General features: G+C 42.0%; 1 protein-coding gene across 1 annotated transcript in view; it reads right to left on the bottom strand.

The window, feature by feature from the left end:
• Positions 1 to 18,301, bottom strand: part of MB21D2 (Mab-21 domain containing 2) — a 78,507-nt gene extending 60,206 nt beyond the window's left edge. The window contains exon 1 of the mRNA XM_075861769.1: positions 17,788 to 18,301. Coding sequence (XP_075717884.1) covers positions 17,788 to 18,178 — 391 coding nt within the window. The 5' untranslated portion in view covers positions 18,179 to 18,301. The remainder of the gene's footprint in view (positions 1 to 17,787) is intronic.
• Between the last annotated feature and the right edge of the window lie 3,876 nt (positions 18,302 to 22,177).

Genomic DNA, 22,177 nt, shown 5'->3' with positions numbered 1-22,177 from the left:
GCGACTTAGGGTATGTGCACACACACTAATTACGTCCGTAATTGACGGACGTATTTCGGCCGCAAGTCCCGGACCGAACACAGTGCAGGGAGCCGGGCTCCTAGCGTCATACTTATGTACGATGCTAGAAGTCCCTGCCTCGCTGCAGGACAACTGTCCCGTACTGTAATCATGTTTTCAGTACGGGACAGTTGTCCTGCAGCGAGGCAGGGACTCCTAGCGTCGTACATAACTATGACGCTAGGAGCCCGGCTCCCTGCACTGTGTTCGGTCCGGTACTTGCGGCTGAAATACGTCCATCAATTACGGACGTAATTAGTGTGTGTGCACATACCCTTAGCGTTAACTTATAATATTTTCTCTTGGAACTATCCAATTAATTAAAGCTTCTTACTGGTTTTGTGTCACATTACAATTTTTTCATAAAATTTTAATTAGGAATGAACAAGTCTAAAAGTTTCTCTAAACAAGTCTTGGGGTGTAGTTTGTGATATCTTTGATCAGTCATGTTCACTGTCTATCAGCAGTGAATGCAAGATCACATGACAGTCTAAATCGGCTGTTAGCACATAGACGAAACTGTTAAATGAAACATTGTAATCGACTAGGCGGGGGTAAAAGCCTTAAAGCGGATCGGTCAGATATTTATGCTGCCCTATCGGAGGGCAATATAAAGAAGTGACACTTTAAATTCAGCGTGATGTCACTTATTACTTATGTTAAATAGTTATTGGGTATTTAGTACTTACACTTTTAGTGTGCAGCTATCGCCGCAAGTATGAGTCCAAGTAGATTACAGTGCATAGGGTGAAAATTGACAAACAGCAGCTGGAGGGTGAGGGGAGCATTAATATGACCACACTGGGACTGGTAATTGCAGCGCTGGCCGCGTGCCGTACGTAAGAAGTTCCAAATAGGCAATAACTACTGAACATTTGCTGAAAACTGAAATCAGCCGGTCACTTCTTTATGTTGCCCTCAGACAGGGCAGCATAAATATCTGACCAAACCACTTTAAGGCTACATGCACACGTTGCGGAATTTCGTGCTGCAAATCTGCATCAAAACTGCGGGTAATTACGCAGGTAAAATCTGCACCTAAGGCCTCATGCACACAACCGTAAAAACTCCCGTTATTACGGGTCGTAATTACGACCCGTAATAACGGGCTCATAGACTTCTATTGGCCACGGGTAGCTTCCCGTTTTCTTACGGGAAGGTGCCCGTGCCGTTGAAAAAGATAGAACATGTCCTATTTCAGGCCGTAATAACGGCACGGAGAGCCCATAGAAGTTTATGGAGCTCCCGTAATGACGGGTGGCTACATGTGTGCACCCGTCATTACGGCAGCGTTGCTAGGCGACGTCAGTAAGTAGTCACTGTCCAGGGTGCTGAAAGAGTTAACTGATCGGCAGTAACTCTCAGCACCCTGGACAGTAAATTTCGATCAGACTATAGAGCAACCTGTAAAAAAAAAAAAGGGACGTTCATACTTACCGAGAACTTCCTGCTTCCTCCAGTCCGGTCTCCCGGCCGTTGCCTTGGTGACGCGTACTTCTCGACATCCGGCCCGACATCCCTGGATGACGTTTCAGCCCATGTGACCGCTGCAGCCAATCACAGGTCACTCACAGGCTGCAGCGGTCACGTGGACTGCCGAGTCATCCAGGGATGTCGGGCTGGATATCAAGAGAGGGTCGCGTCACCAAGGCAACGGCCGGGTAAGTATGAATTTCTTTTACTTTTTCTGTGGAAAGGGCTGTCCCTTCTCTCTATCCTGCACTGATCGAGAGAAGGGGCTGCCGATTAGTGCAGTGCAATTTTGCATCGAAAATGTGCCCGTAAATACGGGTGGAATACGGGTGACACCGGAACCATATTTACGGGCACGGGTCCGTAAATACTGATGCAAAACGGGTCGAATACGTGTGATACCGGACCCGTATTTACGCCAGTATTTACGGGTGGGAAAAAATACGGTCGTGTGCATGAGGCCTAACAGTGCGTTTTTTTATTCGTTTTTAGGTGCGGTTTTTACATTTTGATGCAGAACTAGGTTTGTTTTATTAAAAAACTAATCAGATAAAATTCAAAAGCGGACACGCAAGATAAACGGACATGCTGTAGATTTTAAAATATGCACCACAGGTCAATTTACGTGCAGAAAAAAAATCTTGATCGCGTAGATGAGATATCCTCAAGTCTTTATTTACTTTGCTGGTACTGTATTATGGGGCGGATTTTCCACACGAAAAATTTGAGCTTTATAAAAATCTCCGTAGTAACTGCAAATGGCATGATTTACTTTAGAAAAAGTTATTGCTCAAATGGTTATTCTCCATTCTAACCTATTGGAGATACAGAAACAGCCAAAGTGAGCATGCTCAGCTGTATCAACCATAGACCATGATGAAAAGTGACCACACCTTTTTTACTTCTCTGCCAACAATCGGTCACTAGTTCAGTAATGCCCACTCTCCTAGCTAATCTAATAGGCACCGTCACGTCGATAATGATAGCGAAAATTATATCCCAAAAAGTTTATTTTAAAAGTTATGAGCTTATTTCTAAATATGGAAGTGAGCCTATACTAGACAAGTGGGTGCCGTCAGCATTAAGCTGCTTCACAGACAGTATGAGAGACTGAGTCTGGGGGATCACTTTAAAAACAGCCATATCTCCAGCTGTGGACCACCTAAAACAGTATGGCAATCTTTCATATGGCACCGGAATAGCAGTTCTAGCTGTGAAACAACCATAGATATCACTAGTTGAAAACAGTTGGGAATGGAAGCTGTATACTATATTATCAAACTGTGTTGCTGGGCTGGGAAGGGGGGAGAAGCTGCAAGCGGATTGGACAGCGTCATACAGAAAACATTACACCGCCCAGAGTGAAAATAAAGAGTAACCTCCCATTTGGCAAGTATAGCCAAATTAGCATATTTAGAAAAATACTCATAATTTTGCAAATAAAAGTTTTTGAAAAAAATGTACACTGTAGTTATCAGCATCATAGCGCCTGTTAGACTAGATAGGCAATAGGGCATTAATAAAACTAGTGACAGATACGCTTTAAAATATATTGAACATGAGCGGTGAATAAATCTATTATCTTATAGGTAAATTGACATCTGCGGAACAGTGGGTCCACCAGAAGAACTTATTCTGAAGGCTAACCCTATCCAATTAAGTACATACCCCCTCAAAGTAAATCTGTCAGCAGTTTTGAGCTCTCATAACTGCTGACAAATCTATATAGAGGAGGGGGGGGGCAGAGTAACAATACCTGTTGTGTCAGTCACACAAGTTGCATAATCGAGAAATCGTTTTAATGCCATTGGCACCACGATGTCAAGTGCCACGGAGGCAGCCCCGTGATCCTTAAGTGCTTCAGGCTCTCCTTGTGGATCGCTCCATAACCCCTCCTTTCTACTCTGAGTGACGGCTCTACCGGTTTTCTGATTGGATGCTAGAGTCGTCACTCAGAGCAGAGGGGAGGGGCTGACAGTATTTAGTGAGGAGAGCCCGAAGCACTTAAACAAGGGTCAGTCTCCGGAGCGGTGGTGGCATTAAACGACAATTTCTCTACAACAGGTGTAGTTACCCTCCCCTTCTTCCTTTTAAAGGCTACAAGCTGTTGAAAGATTCCCTTTAATTGCATGGAAAACTCTTCCATTATGACACTGCACGTCATTAATAAGGATTAACAATAAAAGGACTTTATCAATAAAAAGAAGAGCCTCAAGACAATTAATCCACCCAGCGACCCAGTCTACTGCCCGTTTTAGCAGTTCTGTTGCTGGATCTCAGGAGCGGAACACGTGGAGGAGTAGAACAGCAGAGCTATAAGCTCTAGGCAGAATGCTCGGGCCCGTCACCGAACATCAAGTGAGACATGAAAATAACAAGGCTTAGTTTCCACGGACCACACAAAATAATCTGTTTTGTGGCCTGAACAAATAGTCATTCTATCAAATTGAAAGGAACTAATGATATGGCGAGGCACGACACGACTAATGCATTTATAAGGCCAGAATATATCCTAGTGAACAGCTAGGCTATATCACGAACATTAGTACAAATCCCATAATAGATGCTTGTACTTTGTGTATCTGACAGGTCACATTAAACGATTTCTGTCAATATTAAATTAAGAGGACTAGAGAAAAGCTGAGCGATTGCTTTAAAAGGTCCAAAGGAGAAAAAAAAAAAACAAAAAAAAAAAAAATAGCATTATGCACTGTAGAATCTATAGAAATGTTCTAGAATGAGAACAAGTATAAAAAGACTTTGTTAAAAAAATGGGGAGAGATTAAAGTTAGACCGTGGCAACCAGCGCTAAACAAATCCTAGGACTCGAGTGACCAATATGCCTAGAAATTTGCTATGGACATCTAACATTTACAGGTTGCTTTTTAATTAAGTTTTTGAAAATCCTTATTGCCAGCCCAAAAAAAAAAAAAAAAAAAAAGTTACAGCCCAAGTTCAGTGACAATACATTTGCCTAAGGGCGTATTTAGACTAACGTGATATACGTCCGTGCAGCACGCATGATCTTCACGCGCCTCGCACGGACCTATGTTAGTCTATGGGGCCGTGCAGACTGTCCGTGAGTTTCACGCAGCGTGTGTCCGCTGCGTAAAACTCACAACATGTCCTATATTTGTGCGTTGTACGCACACCACGCACCCATTGAAGTCAATGGGTGCGTGAAAATCACACGCAGCACACGGAAGCACTTCCGTGTGACGCGCGTGATTCGCGCAACAGCAGTAAAAAACTATGATTGAAAACAGAAAAGCACCACGTGCTTTTCTGTTTACAAACTTACAGTGTCATAATGATGGCGGCTACGCGAAAATCATGCATCATACGCGGCTGACAGACGGAGCGGTTAAGTACCTTTTGCGCGTGCAAAATGCTGCATTTTTTGCGCGCGCAAAACGCACACGCTCGTGTAAATCCGGCCTTATGTAACAAATACAACATGTCACGTAACATGACTGCAGTCATTTTCATGCATGATGCCCCTTCTGCTACAAATGATGTCTTCATATCGGTCAATGAAATGTCATCACTTCCTCTCTGTATCAGTCAATGAAATGACATCACTTCCTGTCTTAGTGACCACAGTCTAATCTCCTACCAGTCGTGCTGGCAGAAAATAATTCAAATATGTGCCTGGGAGAGAACATGGCAAGAAACGTCCACCAACGAAGCAGTTATGGAAGAGGAGTTCCACTCCTTGGCTAAATTGGGAGGGCTTTATTTTAAATATATCCGGTTACCACAATTTCAGAGAATACAACATTTGCTGCAACCAGTTTTGCTAAACGAGAGAAAACAGTCACATAACAGACCTGGTCACCGGTCACAGCTGAATATCTACCAAGTTTTATGGGAAACCGTGTACAATATGTTTATTGCGGTGCTCGTTCTTAGATCACATTAATAGAACATACATACAAATCTTCTAGGCCATGTGTGCCAATGCCAAAACGCAGAGCCAAGAGTTGTGCAGCTGGGATAATCCGCTGCCAGACGGAAGTCTTCATCTGTCACAAAACAGTGAGTGATGCTGAATGCTAACTGGACTATTAGCTATAAACATACAGATCTAACCCCACCAGCCTGTACTTGTAAGCAATTTTGTTATTTTTGGAACATTGACATATTGTGCAGGAAAGTGCTTGGAACGGTTTCAATTCTATTGGCATTTCCTTAAAACTGGAGCCAAATATTACATTAGTCCAAAAGATCTACTAAAGGGAATGGCTGGAAGAAGCTCAGATGATCAGAACGCTCATCAGAAACTGAACCAATGGACCATCAATTGCAAGATAGCAACTATAGTAATCTTATATTCTGAAGAAACTGAATCAACTTCTTGTACTAAAGTTAAATTATATATATATATATATATATATATATATACACATATACATACATACATACATACATACATACACACACACACATACGCACATTTTGCAATCTTAAAGTGATACTCTAGCGATTAACAAGTATGTTGATTCGGTATGGAATGCGTGCTCAATCACCATTCTATACAACTTCTCTCTAACCACAGAATTGCTTATGGGGAGGGACAGGCCACTGTGGACTCCCGTTTTAGCCATTTGTAGGCATTCCCGTGATCAGCCACAACAAATCTGACATTTTTCACCTCTCTCATGGATAGGTGACTAATGTGAATGACTTGCATACTCCTTTAAAGAGGCTCTGTCACCAGATTTTCAAACCCCTATCTCGTATTGCAGCAGATAGGCGCTGCAATGTAGATTACAGTAAAGTTTTTTGTTTTTTTTAAAAACGAGCATTTTTGGCCAAGTTATGGCCATTTTTATATTTATGCAAATGAGCCTTTCGTAAGTACATCCGACGGGATGAAGTTCCTGTGGGAGGAAGTGAGTGACGTCACAGTGTGATCTCGCGAGGACACGCTGTGTGTCTGAACTGCCAGAAGCTGGGTGGTAACGACGAGAAGTGCTGATTCGCCAGCATCATACACTTCTATTCACAACGCCCAGCTAGTAAAACAAGTAAAAACGCCCAGATGTACACACACAATACACGCCCAGTTGGACATAAGGCTCATTTGCATAAATATAAAAATGGTCATAACTTAGCCAAAAATGTTCGTTTTTGAAAGAAAAAATGTTACTGTTATCAACATTGCAGCGCCGATCTGCTGCAATAGAAGATAGGGGTTTGAAAATCTGGTGACAGAGCCTCTTTAATAACTACTCGAAGCTGCATACATGGAGTCCGGCGCCACAAAGAACTCCTACAGTTTCGTAGTACAGAGCCGGTGTAAGGTGCCTCCATACGGTACCATATTCTACCCTAGAAACATAATCCGGCGTAAACTAACATTGTGTGCTTTTATTTCATAGATTGAATGAATTTAAAATCTGTGGCATACAGAGGTACAGTAGAAGCCAGAGTGCCCTAAAGTGGATTTGTAAAACCGAGACCCGTAATACAGCCACATGCATGAGGCCTGAAGAGCATTACCTGACTACGGGTCAATGCACACGACGCGTATTACGTGCGGTCTTGCCGCACATATTTGCGTGCGTCAAAACCGCAGGTGCAATATAGTCAATGAGATTCCAGGGAATCTCATGTATACCATGCAGTATTTTTCTGAACACAAATTGACCTGCGGTGCGGATATTAAAATCTGCAGCATGTCAATTTATTTTGCGTTTCGGCTTGCGAGTTGTGTATGCCTAGTGCGGAGGGGAGAAAGAAAAAGAAAAAATACTCAGTGTGTGTGCATGTGCTGAGGGGGAAAGAGCCCTCTAGAATTTGTGATATGGTTCATTCATACAATGGCTGTCAATCTTTATAACCTGCCACACTATAATGTGATGGAGGAAGAATTCGATGCTACATGATCTGCACGGATAAAAACTGGAAGTGTCCGTTAAACTAAAGATCCCTAGAGTGAATCATGACTGAATCACTTACTATACGTTATATTAATATCAGAACATTTGGTGATTAATCATTTTGGTTAAACATAAGTCAGAGACCAGTTTAAAGTCCAAAAGTCAATTCTGATAAAAAGACTGCTACGTCGCCACTGTTCGGGTTAAACGCTGCAGATCACTTGCCCATATAATACATAAAACACAAATCTAATAGCAACCGATATTGGATTATTTGCTACTGTATACTCTGCTTGAGAGAAACCATCAATCCGTAAAGCCTTGAAGTCATGCCGAGGACCGCCCGGGCTGTCTAGCAACGCACTGGGTGATGGGTTTATTTTAATAAAGAATGAAAAATCCAGAGTAGGCTCATGTATCATGGGGATAATGTGAGTGTTTCATAGCCATGGATACTGCCCCCAGCTGACTGCAAATGACAGCGAGAGCCTAATACAATCATACATCTTCCACACGGCAGGACTGGAGATTTCATTCAATTCAGCCTGAAAACAAAAATTGGATTGGAAAATAGGACAGTGACACAAATGAAAATAATATTCATGATGATCATAAATGGCCCATTAAGCCAAAACAGCTTTGTACTAGTCTGATGAATAAGCGATTTATGCTAATTCACAACACTACGCTTTATAATCGGAAATATAAAGAGGCAACAACTTATCTCATGGTACGGCCTACAACAAAAGAATCTTCTCTTTCAGCCACCAAACTCTATGAATGGTTAACACAATGTAAATGAGAACAACGGATCATTTATGAAGACATCCCGTCCGATTTTAGATCAGTCCCCCGGTTACGTATAATATATGACCAACAGGGTTTTTTTTATACATGAAAATACACAGGTCACAAGAAACCAACCCCTGCCTCCCGCACTAAAGGTCACTTCTCCAGGGAAAAACACTCTCGAGATGTATGAGGTAATTCTTTGCTCAGTGGAAAATGTATTAATAAAGCTGTCTGGAAGATGAAAAGGAAAGCTCAATTTTGGAGGATAAATGTATTTTAAGCATTTTTTTTCTTTGACTTCCTAGAAGTTACTGGGTCAGAATAAGCAAGAATCCAAGTCCAGAACTATTTCAGAATCAAGCATCTCAAAGATACACAATCATGGGCGTGCGGAGGTTTTATTTGCCCTTTCAGACGTTCAGTCATACACATGATCATATGAAATCTGTACCATATGGCCCCATATGTAAAGTTCTGGATTTTACACCATACTTCTCCCTATGGTGTTCCGCACAGATATTGTGAAGGTTCATGTACTTCCATGAGTTCTATATGGTGTTCCTTATGGGTAACCATAGGAGTTCTGATGTATTTTCTGATTCAAGTCATCTTTGCCAGCAGTGATGGAAAAAAAAAATAAGTTATTTTTTATTCTAGTTTTTACATGGCTCCATATTTATATTCATTGATCCTTTTCAGTATCCAATTACATCTATGGAGGTAAGTTGGCACCTATAAGGAATCTAACGCAGCATGCCACTATTTATATTTTTACACAGTGGTACACAGAGTGCATACAAAAAAAAAACCTCCATGCAAATATACGGCATCACACGGATATCATACAACGTTGAACTTGTCCGAAGTCGTTATACAATTGTGTGCATGAAGCCTTAGGAGCCTCACACACGTGCGTGTTTGGTCTGTTATATACGGTCCGTATGTCTGCCGCATTTCCCGTATCGGACACACTGCAGGGAGCCGGGCTCCTAGCATCATAGTTGTTATCTAGGACGCTAGGTGTCACTGCCTCGAAGCGGGACAACTCATAACTATGATGCTAGGAGCCCTGTTCCCTGCAGTGCATTCCGTCAGGGAAATGCGGCCAACGTACAGACCGTATATCACCGACCAAAACACGGTCGTGTGTGGGAGGCCTTAGGCCAACAAAGTTCTAATGTTCTTTTCCAGAAGAAAAAAACTTTTATTAGAGATTTTTACGCTTGGAGAAAAACAGAATTACGTCTTACAAATCGCAAAATGTCTATTTATTCAAGATTACATCTTTCTAACCTCCATCTCTCATTCACCATCCCTGGCCCACTTGATGTACCACAGTTTTTCTCCATTTACTAAAAAGAGGAGATACTTAAGCCAGCAACAAGAAAAAGCAACCTTAAAGAGGCTCTGTCATCAGATTTTGCAACCTCTATCTCCTATTGCAGCAGATCAGCGCTGCAATGTAGATAAGAGTAACGTTTTTTTTAAAAAAAAATAGTATTTATGGCCAAGTTATGACCATTTTTATATTTATGTAAATGAGGCTTTCTAAAGTACAACTGGGCGTGTATTGTGTTCGTTACATCGGGGCGTTTTTACTACTTTTACTAGCTGGGCGTTGTGTATAGAAGTATCATCCACTTCTCTTCACAACGCCCAGCTTCTGGCAGTGCAGACACACAGCGTGTTCGAGAGATCACGCTGTGACGTCACTCACTTCCTGCCCCAGGTCCTGCATCGTGTCGGACCAGCGAGGACACATCGGCACCAGAGGCTACAGTTGATTCTGCATCAGCGTTTGCAGGTAAGTAGCTACATCGACTTACCTGCAAACGCCGATGTTGCTGCAGAATCAACTGTAGCCTCTGGTGCCGATGTGTCCTCGCTCGTCTGACACGATGCAGGACCTGGGGCAGGAAGTGACGTTACAGCGTGATCTCTCGAGAACACGGCTGTGTCTGCACTGCCAGAAGCTGGGCGTTGTGAAGAGAAGTGGATGATACTTCTCGTCAGAACGCCCAGCTAGTAAAAGAAGTAAAAACGCCCAGATGTTACATACACAATACACGCCCAGTTGTACTTTAGAAAGCCTCATTTACATAAATATAAAAATGGTCATAACTTGGCCAAAAATGCTCGTTTTTAAAAAAACAAAACGTTACTCTTATCTACATTGCAGCGCCGATCTGCTGCAATAGCAGATAGGGGTTGCAAAATCTGGTGACAGAGCCTCTTTAAGGCTAGAGTCACACATACTGTTAGGATGCAGTTTTTTTAAGCCAAACCCAGAAATGGATTCATAGGAAAAGACAGGTAAAAAGAAAAAAATACTTTTGAATCTACTTTTCTACTTTTGTGTCCACTTCTGTGTTTGGCTAAAAAAAAATACTGGGCCAAATACGGCATCAAGACTATGTCTGTGATCCTGGCCTAAATAGGTTATCTGTGGCTACTTGCTGCCAGAAACAGTGCCACACCTGTCCATGGATTGTGTCAGGTATTGCAGGGTAGCTTCATTGAAGTGAATGGGGCTAAGCCGCAAGGTGTGGCTATGTTTTTAAAACCCTGGACAACCCCATTAATCACTTCCCTTCCTGATAGGAGTGTGTTGCTTGGATATTATAAGTGAAGATGTTGCAGTCTGTATATATCACACACCAATCAGCCACAACACTAAATCCACCTGCCTAATATTGGGTAGGTCCTCCTTGTGCCCCCAAACAGCTCTGACCGGTCGAAGCATTGACTCCACCAGACCTCTAAAGTGGTCCTGTGGTATCTGGCACCAAAACGTTAGCAGCAGATCCTTTAAGTCCTGTAAGTTGCGCGGTGGGGCGTCCATAGATTGGACAATTTTTTCCTGCACATCCTACAGATGCTCGATCAGATTGAAGCCTGGGAAATTTGGAGGAGAAGTCAACACCTTGAACTCAGTGTCATGTCCCTCAAACCATTGCTGAACAATTTTTGCTGTGTGGCTGGACCCATTATCCTGCTGATTAAGGCCACTGCCATTATGAAATACGGTTACCAGGTGCACTTGGTGTGCAGCATGCAACAATTTTTAGCCATATGAATGCCAGGACCCAAGGTTTACCAGTACAACAATGTTAAAAGCATCACACTGCTTCCTTCGGCAAGCCTTCTTCCCAGAGCGCATACCGATGCCTTCTCTTTACCAGTTAAGCGCACGTACCTGGCCATCCAAGTGATGTAAGTGCTTTATCAGACCAGGCCACATTCTTTCATTGCGCCATGGTTCAGTTCTGAGGCTCACGTGCCCATCATAAGCGCTTTCGTAGGAGGAAAGGGGTCAGAATGGACATTCCAACTGGTCTGCAGTAAAAGAGACTGTCACCACATTATAAGTGCCCTATCTCCTACATAAGGAGATGGGCGCTATAATGTAGGTGACAGGAATGCTTTTTATTTAGAAAAACGATCTGTTTTAAACCACTTTTTACGTTAGACCAAGTGGGCGTTGTACAGAGGAGTGTATGATGCTGACCAATCAGCGTCATACACTTCTCTCCATTCATTTACACCTCTGTTGATTTACTAAAATGGACATTTAACTTTCCAAACAACTTCTGCTAATCTAATAGTATACCTGATATAGAACAACTTTGTAATTTACTTGCGGTTAGTCATTTTATTCATTCAAACTTGGTGTCTCCATTCCTGTAATCCCCTGTTGTCAAGCAAAATCTATCCCTGGTTACAGAGCAGAGGAGACGGACCTCAGGAAGTGGGGGTGTGCCTTGTCATTGCCTGCCCATAGACGTCTATGGGGAGGGAAGGTGGAGCAGGCACGGACAAAGAGAGTGCATTTTATAGAAGACATAATAGCAGTTAGGCTCTGTCCACTAGCTCAAAGAAAACAAAATTTGCCCGCAGGGGGGAAAACGGCTAAAAAAACCATTTTATTTATTTTACATTTATTTATATTTTACACACACACACACACACACACACACACACACACACACACACACAAAGTCATAATGGCCAGAAATAGTGTTATTCCTCATGTACACACATGAAGTCACCAGAAAATTAGGCAGCTTAACATTTTCCATGGCTTTTCTACATTGGATACGGCATAATAAAGCCCGAAGGTTTGTTCTTGTTACTGGAACCTGTGCATTTATAATATACATAACATAAAATCGGATTCCTGTTGTAGCGCACACATTGTTGAAACCGGATAATCCAGACAAGTAACAACCCATACTTGGAATTATTTAATTGACTTTTGCATTCTAAGATAATACAAGGAGAATTTCACAGCCTCTATGTACATACATGTCCATACAATTGTAAGAAATGTGTAATTATTGTACATAGGCAACAACGCAGAATAAAACTCTGAAAGCTTACCGGTCAGACGTTTTAAAGAGCACCTGGTAACTCTTCTGACAGGTCTATTTTGATAAATACTTGTATTCAAAATGAAAACCATGCTGGAGCATCTTTTCTAAAAACCCTGTTGTGCCGTTCCTCTGTTATTCCTCCTGGAAATGTATGAATATATTGACAACTGGGTGTTACCATTCCCCTTGTCAATAGGGTGCGTCTCTACGCACCAAGCACTGATGGGTCAGGGTAAGACTGTGTAGGTATATGCCAGAATGGGATCGGTGGCGTCCAGTTGTTAATTTATTCATACATCTCCAGCAGGATTAACAGAGAAGCGGCACAATGCAGATTTCTAAGAACTTCTGAATTTTTATTTTATTGGCAATGCAAGTATTTACTAAAACAGACATGTCAGGAGAGGCGACAGGTTATGTTTAAAAAGGGCACAAGACTTTTAGTCTAATTCACTGTAACAATATGGTCTATAATTTCTGTGTGGATCTGTATTAACCACATCATTTCGGGGGAATTTTATTATTTTACCATGTTTTTTGTGAAGATATATGCATCTGTCTTATGTGATATCAGACAACTCCGATTCCTACGGAAGAGCAAATGCAGGCGCGGACTACTTTCAACAGAACAGAAGGTTAAGAGATCTATCAAATCACATCCGCACAAACCCTGCCACATCCTATGAGAAGGATGACAGACACTTCTAATTGTGCTGACAGACAATTACTGAGCCGGGATACTCATGCATTTTTGCCTGTATAAGCCATTTTTCTAAAAAGTCATTTTAAACATGCTTATGAAATAAAATGTTCCATTTACACAAAGCATAGAGAATATGTTGAGGCCTAAATATTACGTTAAGTGCTATGGAAACTACAACTGACGTCTTTACTCCTGTCTTTTCAACCCCAAAAGATTTTGTGAAGCTCCAATGCCTACGTTGTGTGAAACTGCTCTTCAATTGGAGTCACAAACAACCAAAAATATCATTAAGGCCCCATGCACACGAACGTAAAAACGCCCGTAATCATGGGCCGTAATTACCGGCCCATAGACTTCTATTGGCCACGGGTACCTCCCTTTATGCTTACGGGAAGGTGCCCGGGCCGTTAAAAAATATAGAACATGTCCTATTTTAGGCCGTAAATAGGGCACGGGCAGGCCCATAGAAGTCTATTGGGCTCCCGTAATTACGGGTGACTACGTGTGTGAGCCCGTAATTACGGGAGCGTTGCTAGGCGACGTCAGTAAATAGTCACTGTCCAGGGTGCTGAAAGAGTTAAACGATCGGCAGTAACGGTTTCAGCACCCTGGACAGAAACTACCGATCACAATATAGATCAACCAGTAAAAAAAAAAAAAAAAACATTCATACTTACCCAGAACTCCCTGCTTCTTCCTCCAGTCCGGCCTCCCGGAATGACGTTTCAGCCAACGTGACCGCTGCAGCGGTCACATGGACTGCCGCGTCATCCAGGGAGGTCGGGCTGGATGTCAAGAGAGGGACACGTCACCAAGGCAACGGCCGGGTAAGTGTGAATTTCTTTTACCTCGGAAAGGGTAGCCCCTTCTCTCTATCCTGCACTGATAGAGAGAAGGGGCTGCTGATTAGTGCAGTGCAATTTTGCAGCGAAAACGTGCTTGTAAATACGGGTGACACCGGACCCGTATTTACGGGCACGGGTCCGTAAATACTGGTGCAATACGGCTCGAATAAGTGTGACCAAGGACCCGTATTTATGGCAGTATTTACAGGAGGAAAAAAATAAGTTTGTGTGCATGAGGCCTTAGTGTTGCAATTTGGAATAGACATATAGTTGTGGGTTTTCCACAGGTAAAATTTCTTAAAGGGAGTCCGTCACCAGATTTTCCATTCCCAAGGCGCTCACAGCACTGGTATGGTGTAAGCAGCTTGCCCGCACTCCTTTATAAGACGTCTTGGTTCTATTAATACGCTGAAAATGAACTGAGCCGTATGCTAATTAGCCATAAAGAGTCCTGTACTTCCATCTTAACGCCTCCCCATTATACATTGAGAAGATTTACTGAAAGCTTGACATTAGGACTGATTTATACAGGTGTGGTAAAACTTCCATTGTATAACGCAAGCGCTGCACATATGTAAAACACAAGTGCTTGTAGCAAGGGCGTAGTGTAGCAAGAGGTGAATCAACATGCAAAAATCAAAATAAGACATGTAACATATCTTGCAAATAGCAATTTTTCCTGTGTAATTACAGAGCGCTAATAACCATAGGAGAAAACTGTATGTGAAAAATACACATAAGTAGATACTGACCAATAGCACTAAGCTGCTCTTTCGCAAGGCCTGACAGTTAATGGTTAATCTCCCCGCCATTAGCTCATTGTATGAGAAGTACACCACACCTTTCCCGCAGGTATGACTGTTCTGAGGAAGGAGTGCAGATCATTCAATCCTCCTCAATGGAGCACGACAGAAATAAGGGATGACATTTGTTGCTGTGGATTTAAAGTTTGGGCTTTAGAATAAATATTGTCCATTTCTTGTCACTGATGTGGATACATATATACAGCAAACAGCTGCATATTTGATCGGAAATCCTGTAATATGATATTAAGGGCCATTATTGCAGAAATCCAAAGTGTGTGTCAGGATAATCTGCCTATGTAAATACTACACACTATATAGAGGGTGTATAAAACAATGATCAGTTATTGTAATGATTCCAGATGGATAGAAGATATAAATGGGCCTTTATCTTTTACCAGCCCCAGTTATGTTTGCAGGACATATGGGAACCTGGTGGAGAGGCAGACAAACACCTGTATGATACCCATGCCTGCTATATAGCCAGCCTATATCCACATCACCTATGTATTCACATACTAGACCTAGTTATATTACCTGCCTGCTGTATAGCCAGCCTATATCCACATCACCTATGTATTCACATACTAGACCTAGTTATATTACCTGCCTGCTGTATAGCCAGCCTATGTCCACATGACCTATGTATTCACATACTAGACCTAGTTATATTACCTGCCTGCTGTATAGCCAGCCTATATCCACATCACCTATGTATTCACATACTAGACCTAGTTATATTACCTGCCTGCTATATAGCCAGCCTATATCCATATCACCTATGTATTCGCATACTAGACCTGCCTGCTATATAGCCAGCCTATATCCACATCACCTATGTATTCACATACTAGACCTAGTTATATTACCTGCCTGCTGTATAGCCAGCCTATATCCACATCACCTATGTATTCACATACTAGACCTAGTTATATTACCTGCCTGCTATATAGCCAGCCTATATCCACATCACCTATGTATTCACATACTAGACCTAGTTATATTACCTGCCTGCTGTATAGCCAGCCTATATCTACATTACCTATGTATTCACATACTAGACCTAGTTATATTACCTGCCTGCTGTATAGCCACATCACCTATGTATTCACATACTAGACCTAGTTATATTACCTGCCTGCTATATAGCCAGCATATAGCCACATCACCTATGTATTCACATACTAGACCTAGTTATATTACCTGCCTGCTGTATAGCCAGCCTATATCCACATCATCTATGTATTCGCATACTAGACCTGCCTGCTATATAGCCAGCCTATATCCACATCACCTATGTATTCACATACTAGACCTAGTTATATTACCTGCCTGCTGTATAGCCAGCCTATGTCCACATCACCTATGTATTTACATACTAGACCTAGTTATATTACCTGCCTGCTGTATAGCCAGCCTATGTCCACATCACCTATGTATTCACATACTAGACCTAGTTATATTACCTGCCTGCTGTATAGCCAGCCTATATCCACATCACCTATGTATTCACATACTAGACCTAGTTATATATACCTGCCTGCTATATAGCCAGCCTATATCCATATCACCTATGTATTCGCATACTAGACCTGCCTGCTATATAGCCAGCCTATATCCACATCACCTATGTATTCACATACTAGACCTAGTTATATTACCTGCCTGCTGTATAGCCAGCCTATATCCACATCACCTATGTATTCACATACTAGACCTAGTTATATTACCTGCCTGCTATATAGCCAGCCTATATCCACATCACCTATGTATTCACATACTAGACCTAGTTATATTACCTGCCTGCTGTATAGCCAGCCTATATCTACATTACCTATGTATTCACATACTAGACCTAGTTATATTACCTGCCTGCTGTATAGCCACATCACCTATGTATTCACATACTAGACCTAGTTATATTACCTGCCTGCTATATAGCCAGCCTATAGCCACATCACCTATGTATTCACATACTAGACCTAGTTATATTACCTGCCTGCTGTATAGCCAGCCTATATCCACATCATCTATGTATTCGCATACTAGACCTGCCTGCTATATAGCCAGCCTATATCCACATCACCTATGTATTCACATACTAGACCTAGTTATATTACCTGCCTGCTGTATAGCCAGCCTATGTCCACATCACCTATGTATTCACATACTAGACCTAGTTATATTACCTGCCTGCTGTATAGCCAGCCTATATCTACATCACCTATGTATTCACATACTAGACCTAGTTATATTACCTGCCTGCTGTATAGCCAGCCTATATCCACATCATCTATGTATTCGCATACTAGACCTGCCTGCTATATAGCCAGCCTATATCCACATCACCTATGTATTCACATACTAGACCTAGTTATATTACCTGCCTGCTGTATAGCCAGCCTATATCCACATCATATATGTATTCGCATACTAGACCTGCCTGCTATATAGCCAGCCTATATCCACATCACCTATGTATTCACATACTAGACCTAGTTATATTACCTGCCTGCTGTATAGCCAGCCTATATCCACATCACCTATGTATTCACATACTAGACCTAGTTATATTACCTGCCTGCTGTATAGCCAGCCTATATCTACGTCACCTATGTATTCCTATACCAACCAAGGTATACATGATAAATGACAGAGGTGTATGTGACATGGCACCCCCTACACACTGCATGGATGACCGTCTGCTCCCATATGATCTGCTATTATAGTCCATGTGGCATCAGCTGGTCCAGCCTCATGCCCTGTGCATAGAACATGGGTGCAGTGGGCAGAGCTCGCTGGTGTATGTGATATGTAGTATGGAGCCCGGCTGGCAGACAAGGTGCAGGTTACCTAGCATGGAGAAGATGAAGTCCTTGGCCGTGTGGATCTCCAGGGCTCTCTGGTCATCGTACTCCCGCTGGTCGTGCTTGCTGAATTCCTGGATGAGTTTATTTAATTCTTCTATCCGAGCTCCAGACCTGAAATCCAGCTCCGGGGACGCGGGCTTGCTGCCTCCCACTACAGTGCCGGGCTTGATGGGGATGGGAGCCGCCATCTTCACTTCCACAGGCAGCAGGATTATACGAGAGCGGCGCTGCCTCCTTCCTTCCCCGCCCCGGGATGGTGGGAGATGGCTGCCGTGAGGGAGTGAGTGTGGCTGTGCGAGCAGTGTGGTAGCGTGCGGCTCCCAGATCTCCCTCCTGGAAACAATGTGACACTGAGCCTCAGCCTGTGAGATCATGCAACAAGCTGCTTAACCCCTCCTGTGCCGCGGGGGTCTCCGCCACACTGCTGCTCCCCCTCCAGATGAGTGATGATGACTTGTATATGAAGTGTGATGGCTCTCTATACCCTGTACCCCGGACAGACCCTAGATAAGAGCCATACACATGCATTATAAATGGGCACATTCTCATTATTATCATAGCACTGCTGGAAATACGTCATCATGACGTCAAATTTCACTACTCCAGGAGACTAGAACAAGAAATACTCATCATAACTTTGGTTTTTTAAGACTCCTTAATAAACAAGGGGTATATAAATGAATTATAGCATACTTCTTAAAGGTACGCTGCTATGTAACTTTAGTGTAGCACGTGCTGTATCGCGCAATACGGTGCATGTTGATTGAGGAATACAGCTCACCTACACTTTTCTGTGCAGGTATACAGGTCTGCATGAAAAATGACAGTAGTGTCTGTGACATGGCACCCCCTACACATTGCGCAAATGTGCAGTAAAGTGGTGGAAATCTTTTGTAAATAAGTTGCACAGTGCGCAACTTGCAAGCCACACCCCCTTTTAATGGCACTTTTTGATGAGCTTTAGCGACTGGTGCAATTGCATTGAAAATTTTCCCTCATATTTCACCACTATTTTATTCTAATTGAATTGAAGTACTTCCATTCCGAAATTCCAGGGAGACAAATATGGCTGCTGGGACGCTGTACTGGGTCATGTTGTTTGAGATAATGTTTGTTTCAGTTTTTCTTTATGGCCTGTTTTTGTACAAAGTACAAATAAATCATCACTCAGTATAGTAACAATGCCATTGATTCCATGTAACAAACCCGGGCCTGATGGTTTACATCCACGTGTTCTTAGAGTACTTAGCTCAGTAGTTGCCAAACCATAATGTGTTGTCCAGTTTAGAATATTCATTTTCATTTAACCTATTAGGAATTTCTGAGTTAATTGAGAGGGGGTCCCCCCTTATCTCTTGACCAGAGTGAAGAGCAATTACAATCAAGGTACTATTACACCGGTGCAACGAGCGCCGCTCAACAAGACAGCTCGTTGATCGCCGCTCGTTTGCTTTTTTCACAAGGAGCTAATATGGGGACGAGCGCTCATTACTCCGATCGCTCGTCCCCATACATATGTATCATGTCGGCTAGTATGTGAATATAAGCGTTTGCTCTTTTCATCTTCTGATCGCTGCCCTGTTTACACAGCGCAATTATCGGCAACAAGCGTTCTTTGAACGCTCGTTTTCCCAATAATTGGCCAGTGTAAAACGGCTTTCACTCTGGAGGACCTGTCTTGCATTACACAGACAACCCATTGATTTGAAAATGACACTGCAGGGAATTTGAACACTGACCGCCAGGTTACCCATAGATTACATCTAATTGCTGGGGCTTCCAGCAGGGTGACACTTTGTGATCAGCGTATTATCAAGGGATCCTTCTTACAAATAGGGATTGACCATTGGAACCATTGGACTGGTGATAAGATAATGTTATCCCTATAGTCAAAAAAGCCAGATAAACGAAATGATAACAATGCCAGTCTGCTGCATGTAAAGCCAACTAGATATTGCCACCTCTTGAATTTGCAGTCCAGTTTTGAGCAGAAATTCATAAAAAGGATATCGTAGCGCTAGGGAAAGTTCAAGAAAAGAGCAACCAGACTAATAAGAGGTATGGAAGATCTCATCTGTTATAATAAAAAGTTGGCTGTTCAATGATTTACCATAGGGAGGAGAAGACTGAGGGGAGATATGATATCTTATCAAAATATGTTAATGACCTCTTTGGTTGCGCAACTGAAATCTATTGCAAACCATCACACAAATTATGTGATTTAGTGCTTCTGATTGTACCAAAGTTGCTGTTGACTGCTACCTTGATGTAATGTGACTCAGTGGGGGGATATATATCAAATATGGTGCAAAACAAAAGTAGTTACCCATGGCAACCAATCAGGTTGATGCTTCCATTTTCTAAAGGGCCTATGAAAAATGAGAGGTGGAATTTGATAGGTTGCCAAGGACAACTATTCCACTTTGCCTTTGCACCAGTTTTGATACATCTCCTCCAGTGTTTATGGTAAAGTGTTCTATGCCATTCAGAGGTCGTTTTTTTTGCCTTCCTCTGTATTAACTGGAGTTTGTAACTAGTATAAAAGGCTGAACTTGATGAATTTAGTCTTATGAATGCACAATTTTGATAAAATGTTCATTTAATTTATACAGGAAAATTATAATTACAACTCCATGCTGCTTTTCCATAAGCGCTTTGTATGGGCCTTTATTTTTCTTCAGTATTAATATGCAAGTCATAAATCTGAAAAAAAGATGGTGACTATGTGACACTGACGGTCATGAGTCAGACATAAGTCTCCTGAAGCCACAGACTTTGTAAACGGCATTACATCTTATATGTTATTCCTACGTAATAAAGTGTATAAATAAAAATGTCTCAATGTAGTGTTCATTTTATCATTGCAACTGCTTGATTTAGTAGCAGGAGTACTCTAGTAATACAATGGCAGCTGATGGAAAAAACATTGACGTAGCTTTCATGAGTGAGCCTGCAGACTACAGCCTGATGTTGCTCACGGCAGCCTGTAGTCTGTAAATCGGACAGAGATTATTAGTTAAAACAGCTACTAGTAAACCAATGAGCACCAGAGAATTTGTATTTCCTTAGTTGCCCTGTCACCTTACGTCATACCACTTATTATTATTATAAAAAAAAAAAAAAAAGTTTCCGTTGTGCAGTAGTGTTTCCCTCTCTCCCATAAAGCAGTCGCAGCCGTGTTAACCCTAAGTCATAGTAGTTACAGTAGTTTGCTTCCCCAGATTTAACAGAGCGTCCTTCTGTTAGTGGTCACAGCATTGCTTCCCTTCCCACAGTAGTCACAACAATGAACCCTGCTCATTCCATAGTACTCACATAAGGGTCTCCCCTCCTTCCCCGAGTAGTCCCCCCACCCCCATCTCTTTTCCCAGTACTCACACCAGCACCTTTGCCTCCTTTCCCCTAGTGATCACAGCAGGAATTAAACCCTTTTCTTCATTACTCACTGCAAGGCTTCCCACCTTCCTACAGTAGTCACAGCAGGACCTCTCCTTACCCTCATATACCCATCTCCAGCATGTTTCTGTAATGCACCTTGTGCTGGCAATAAGCTTCATGTGTGCAGCTTATGCCCATCTCCCGCAGGAATGTTCCTGCTACCACCAGACTCCTGTGAGCTTTTTCCGTTACACCTTTTACACATGAGGCCTATCATGTCATAATATTTTTTTTTATTAGATAAATATTTGTTCAAATTTTATTTCTATAAGCAGAAATTAGTAGCCAGCGCAGATTTTTTTCTCCCAGCTCTTACCATACTGAAGTCTGTAACCGATTTATTAAACGTCATAGAAATAATAGTGCCATCATGTGGTGACACTGTGAAAAGGCTAATACAATAGAGCTTCTGCTCCAGGCCTACTGTTTTCAGCTGGAGATATGTTTGTGACACCTTGGATAACAAATAATATATTAAAAACCAACACTAGAAGGATACTCTTTTTTTGTTTTTACTTTTATATGTACATTCATTAAAATATTAAAAAGGTAAAATGGGAAAAATATGAAATTAATTAATTAATTAAAAAAAAAATACAAAAAAAATAATATATATATATAGCAAGAATGACAATGGAACCAGAGCTTTCTAGTAGAAGCAGTGAGGGGTTGTTAGATAGATAGATAGATAGATAGATAGATAGATAGATAGATAGATAGATAGATAGATAGATAGATAGATAGATAGATAGATAGATAGATAGATAGTGGCACTGGTAAGTGGCAATAAGGGGTACTCAGATAGGATTGAGTACAAGAAAGTAAAGGTAATGCTAAAGATAAGGAGGCTGGAAGCATACATTCAGCCTTCACATGTCTCTGTGCCAACACGTCTTCACTGCAGTAGGAAGTAGAGTCCGGCGTGGGACCAGGCA

The sequence above is a fragment of the Rhinoderma darwinii genome, chromosome 4 (genome assembly GCF_050947455.1).
Source record: "Rhinoderma darwinii isolate aRhiDar2 chromosome 4, aRhiDar2.hap1, whole genome shotgun sequence".
Taxonomy (NCBI): domain Eukaryota; kingdom Metazoa; phylum Chordata; class Amphibia; order Anura; family Rhinodermatidae; genus Rhinoderma; species Rhinoderma darwinii.
This window is presented reverse-complemented; position numbering and strand designations above follow the sequence as displayed.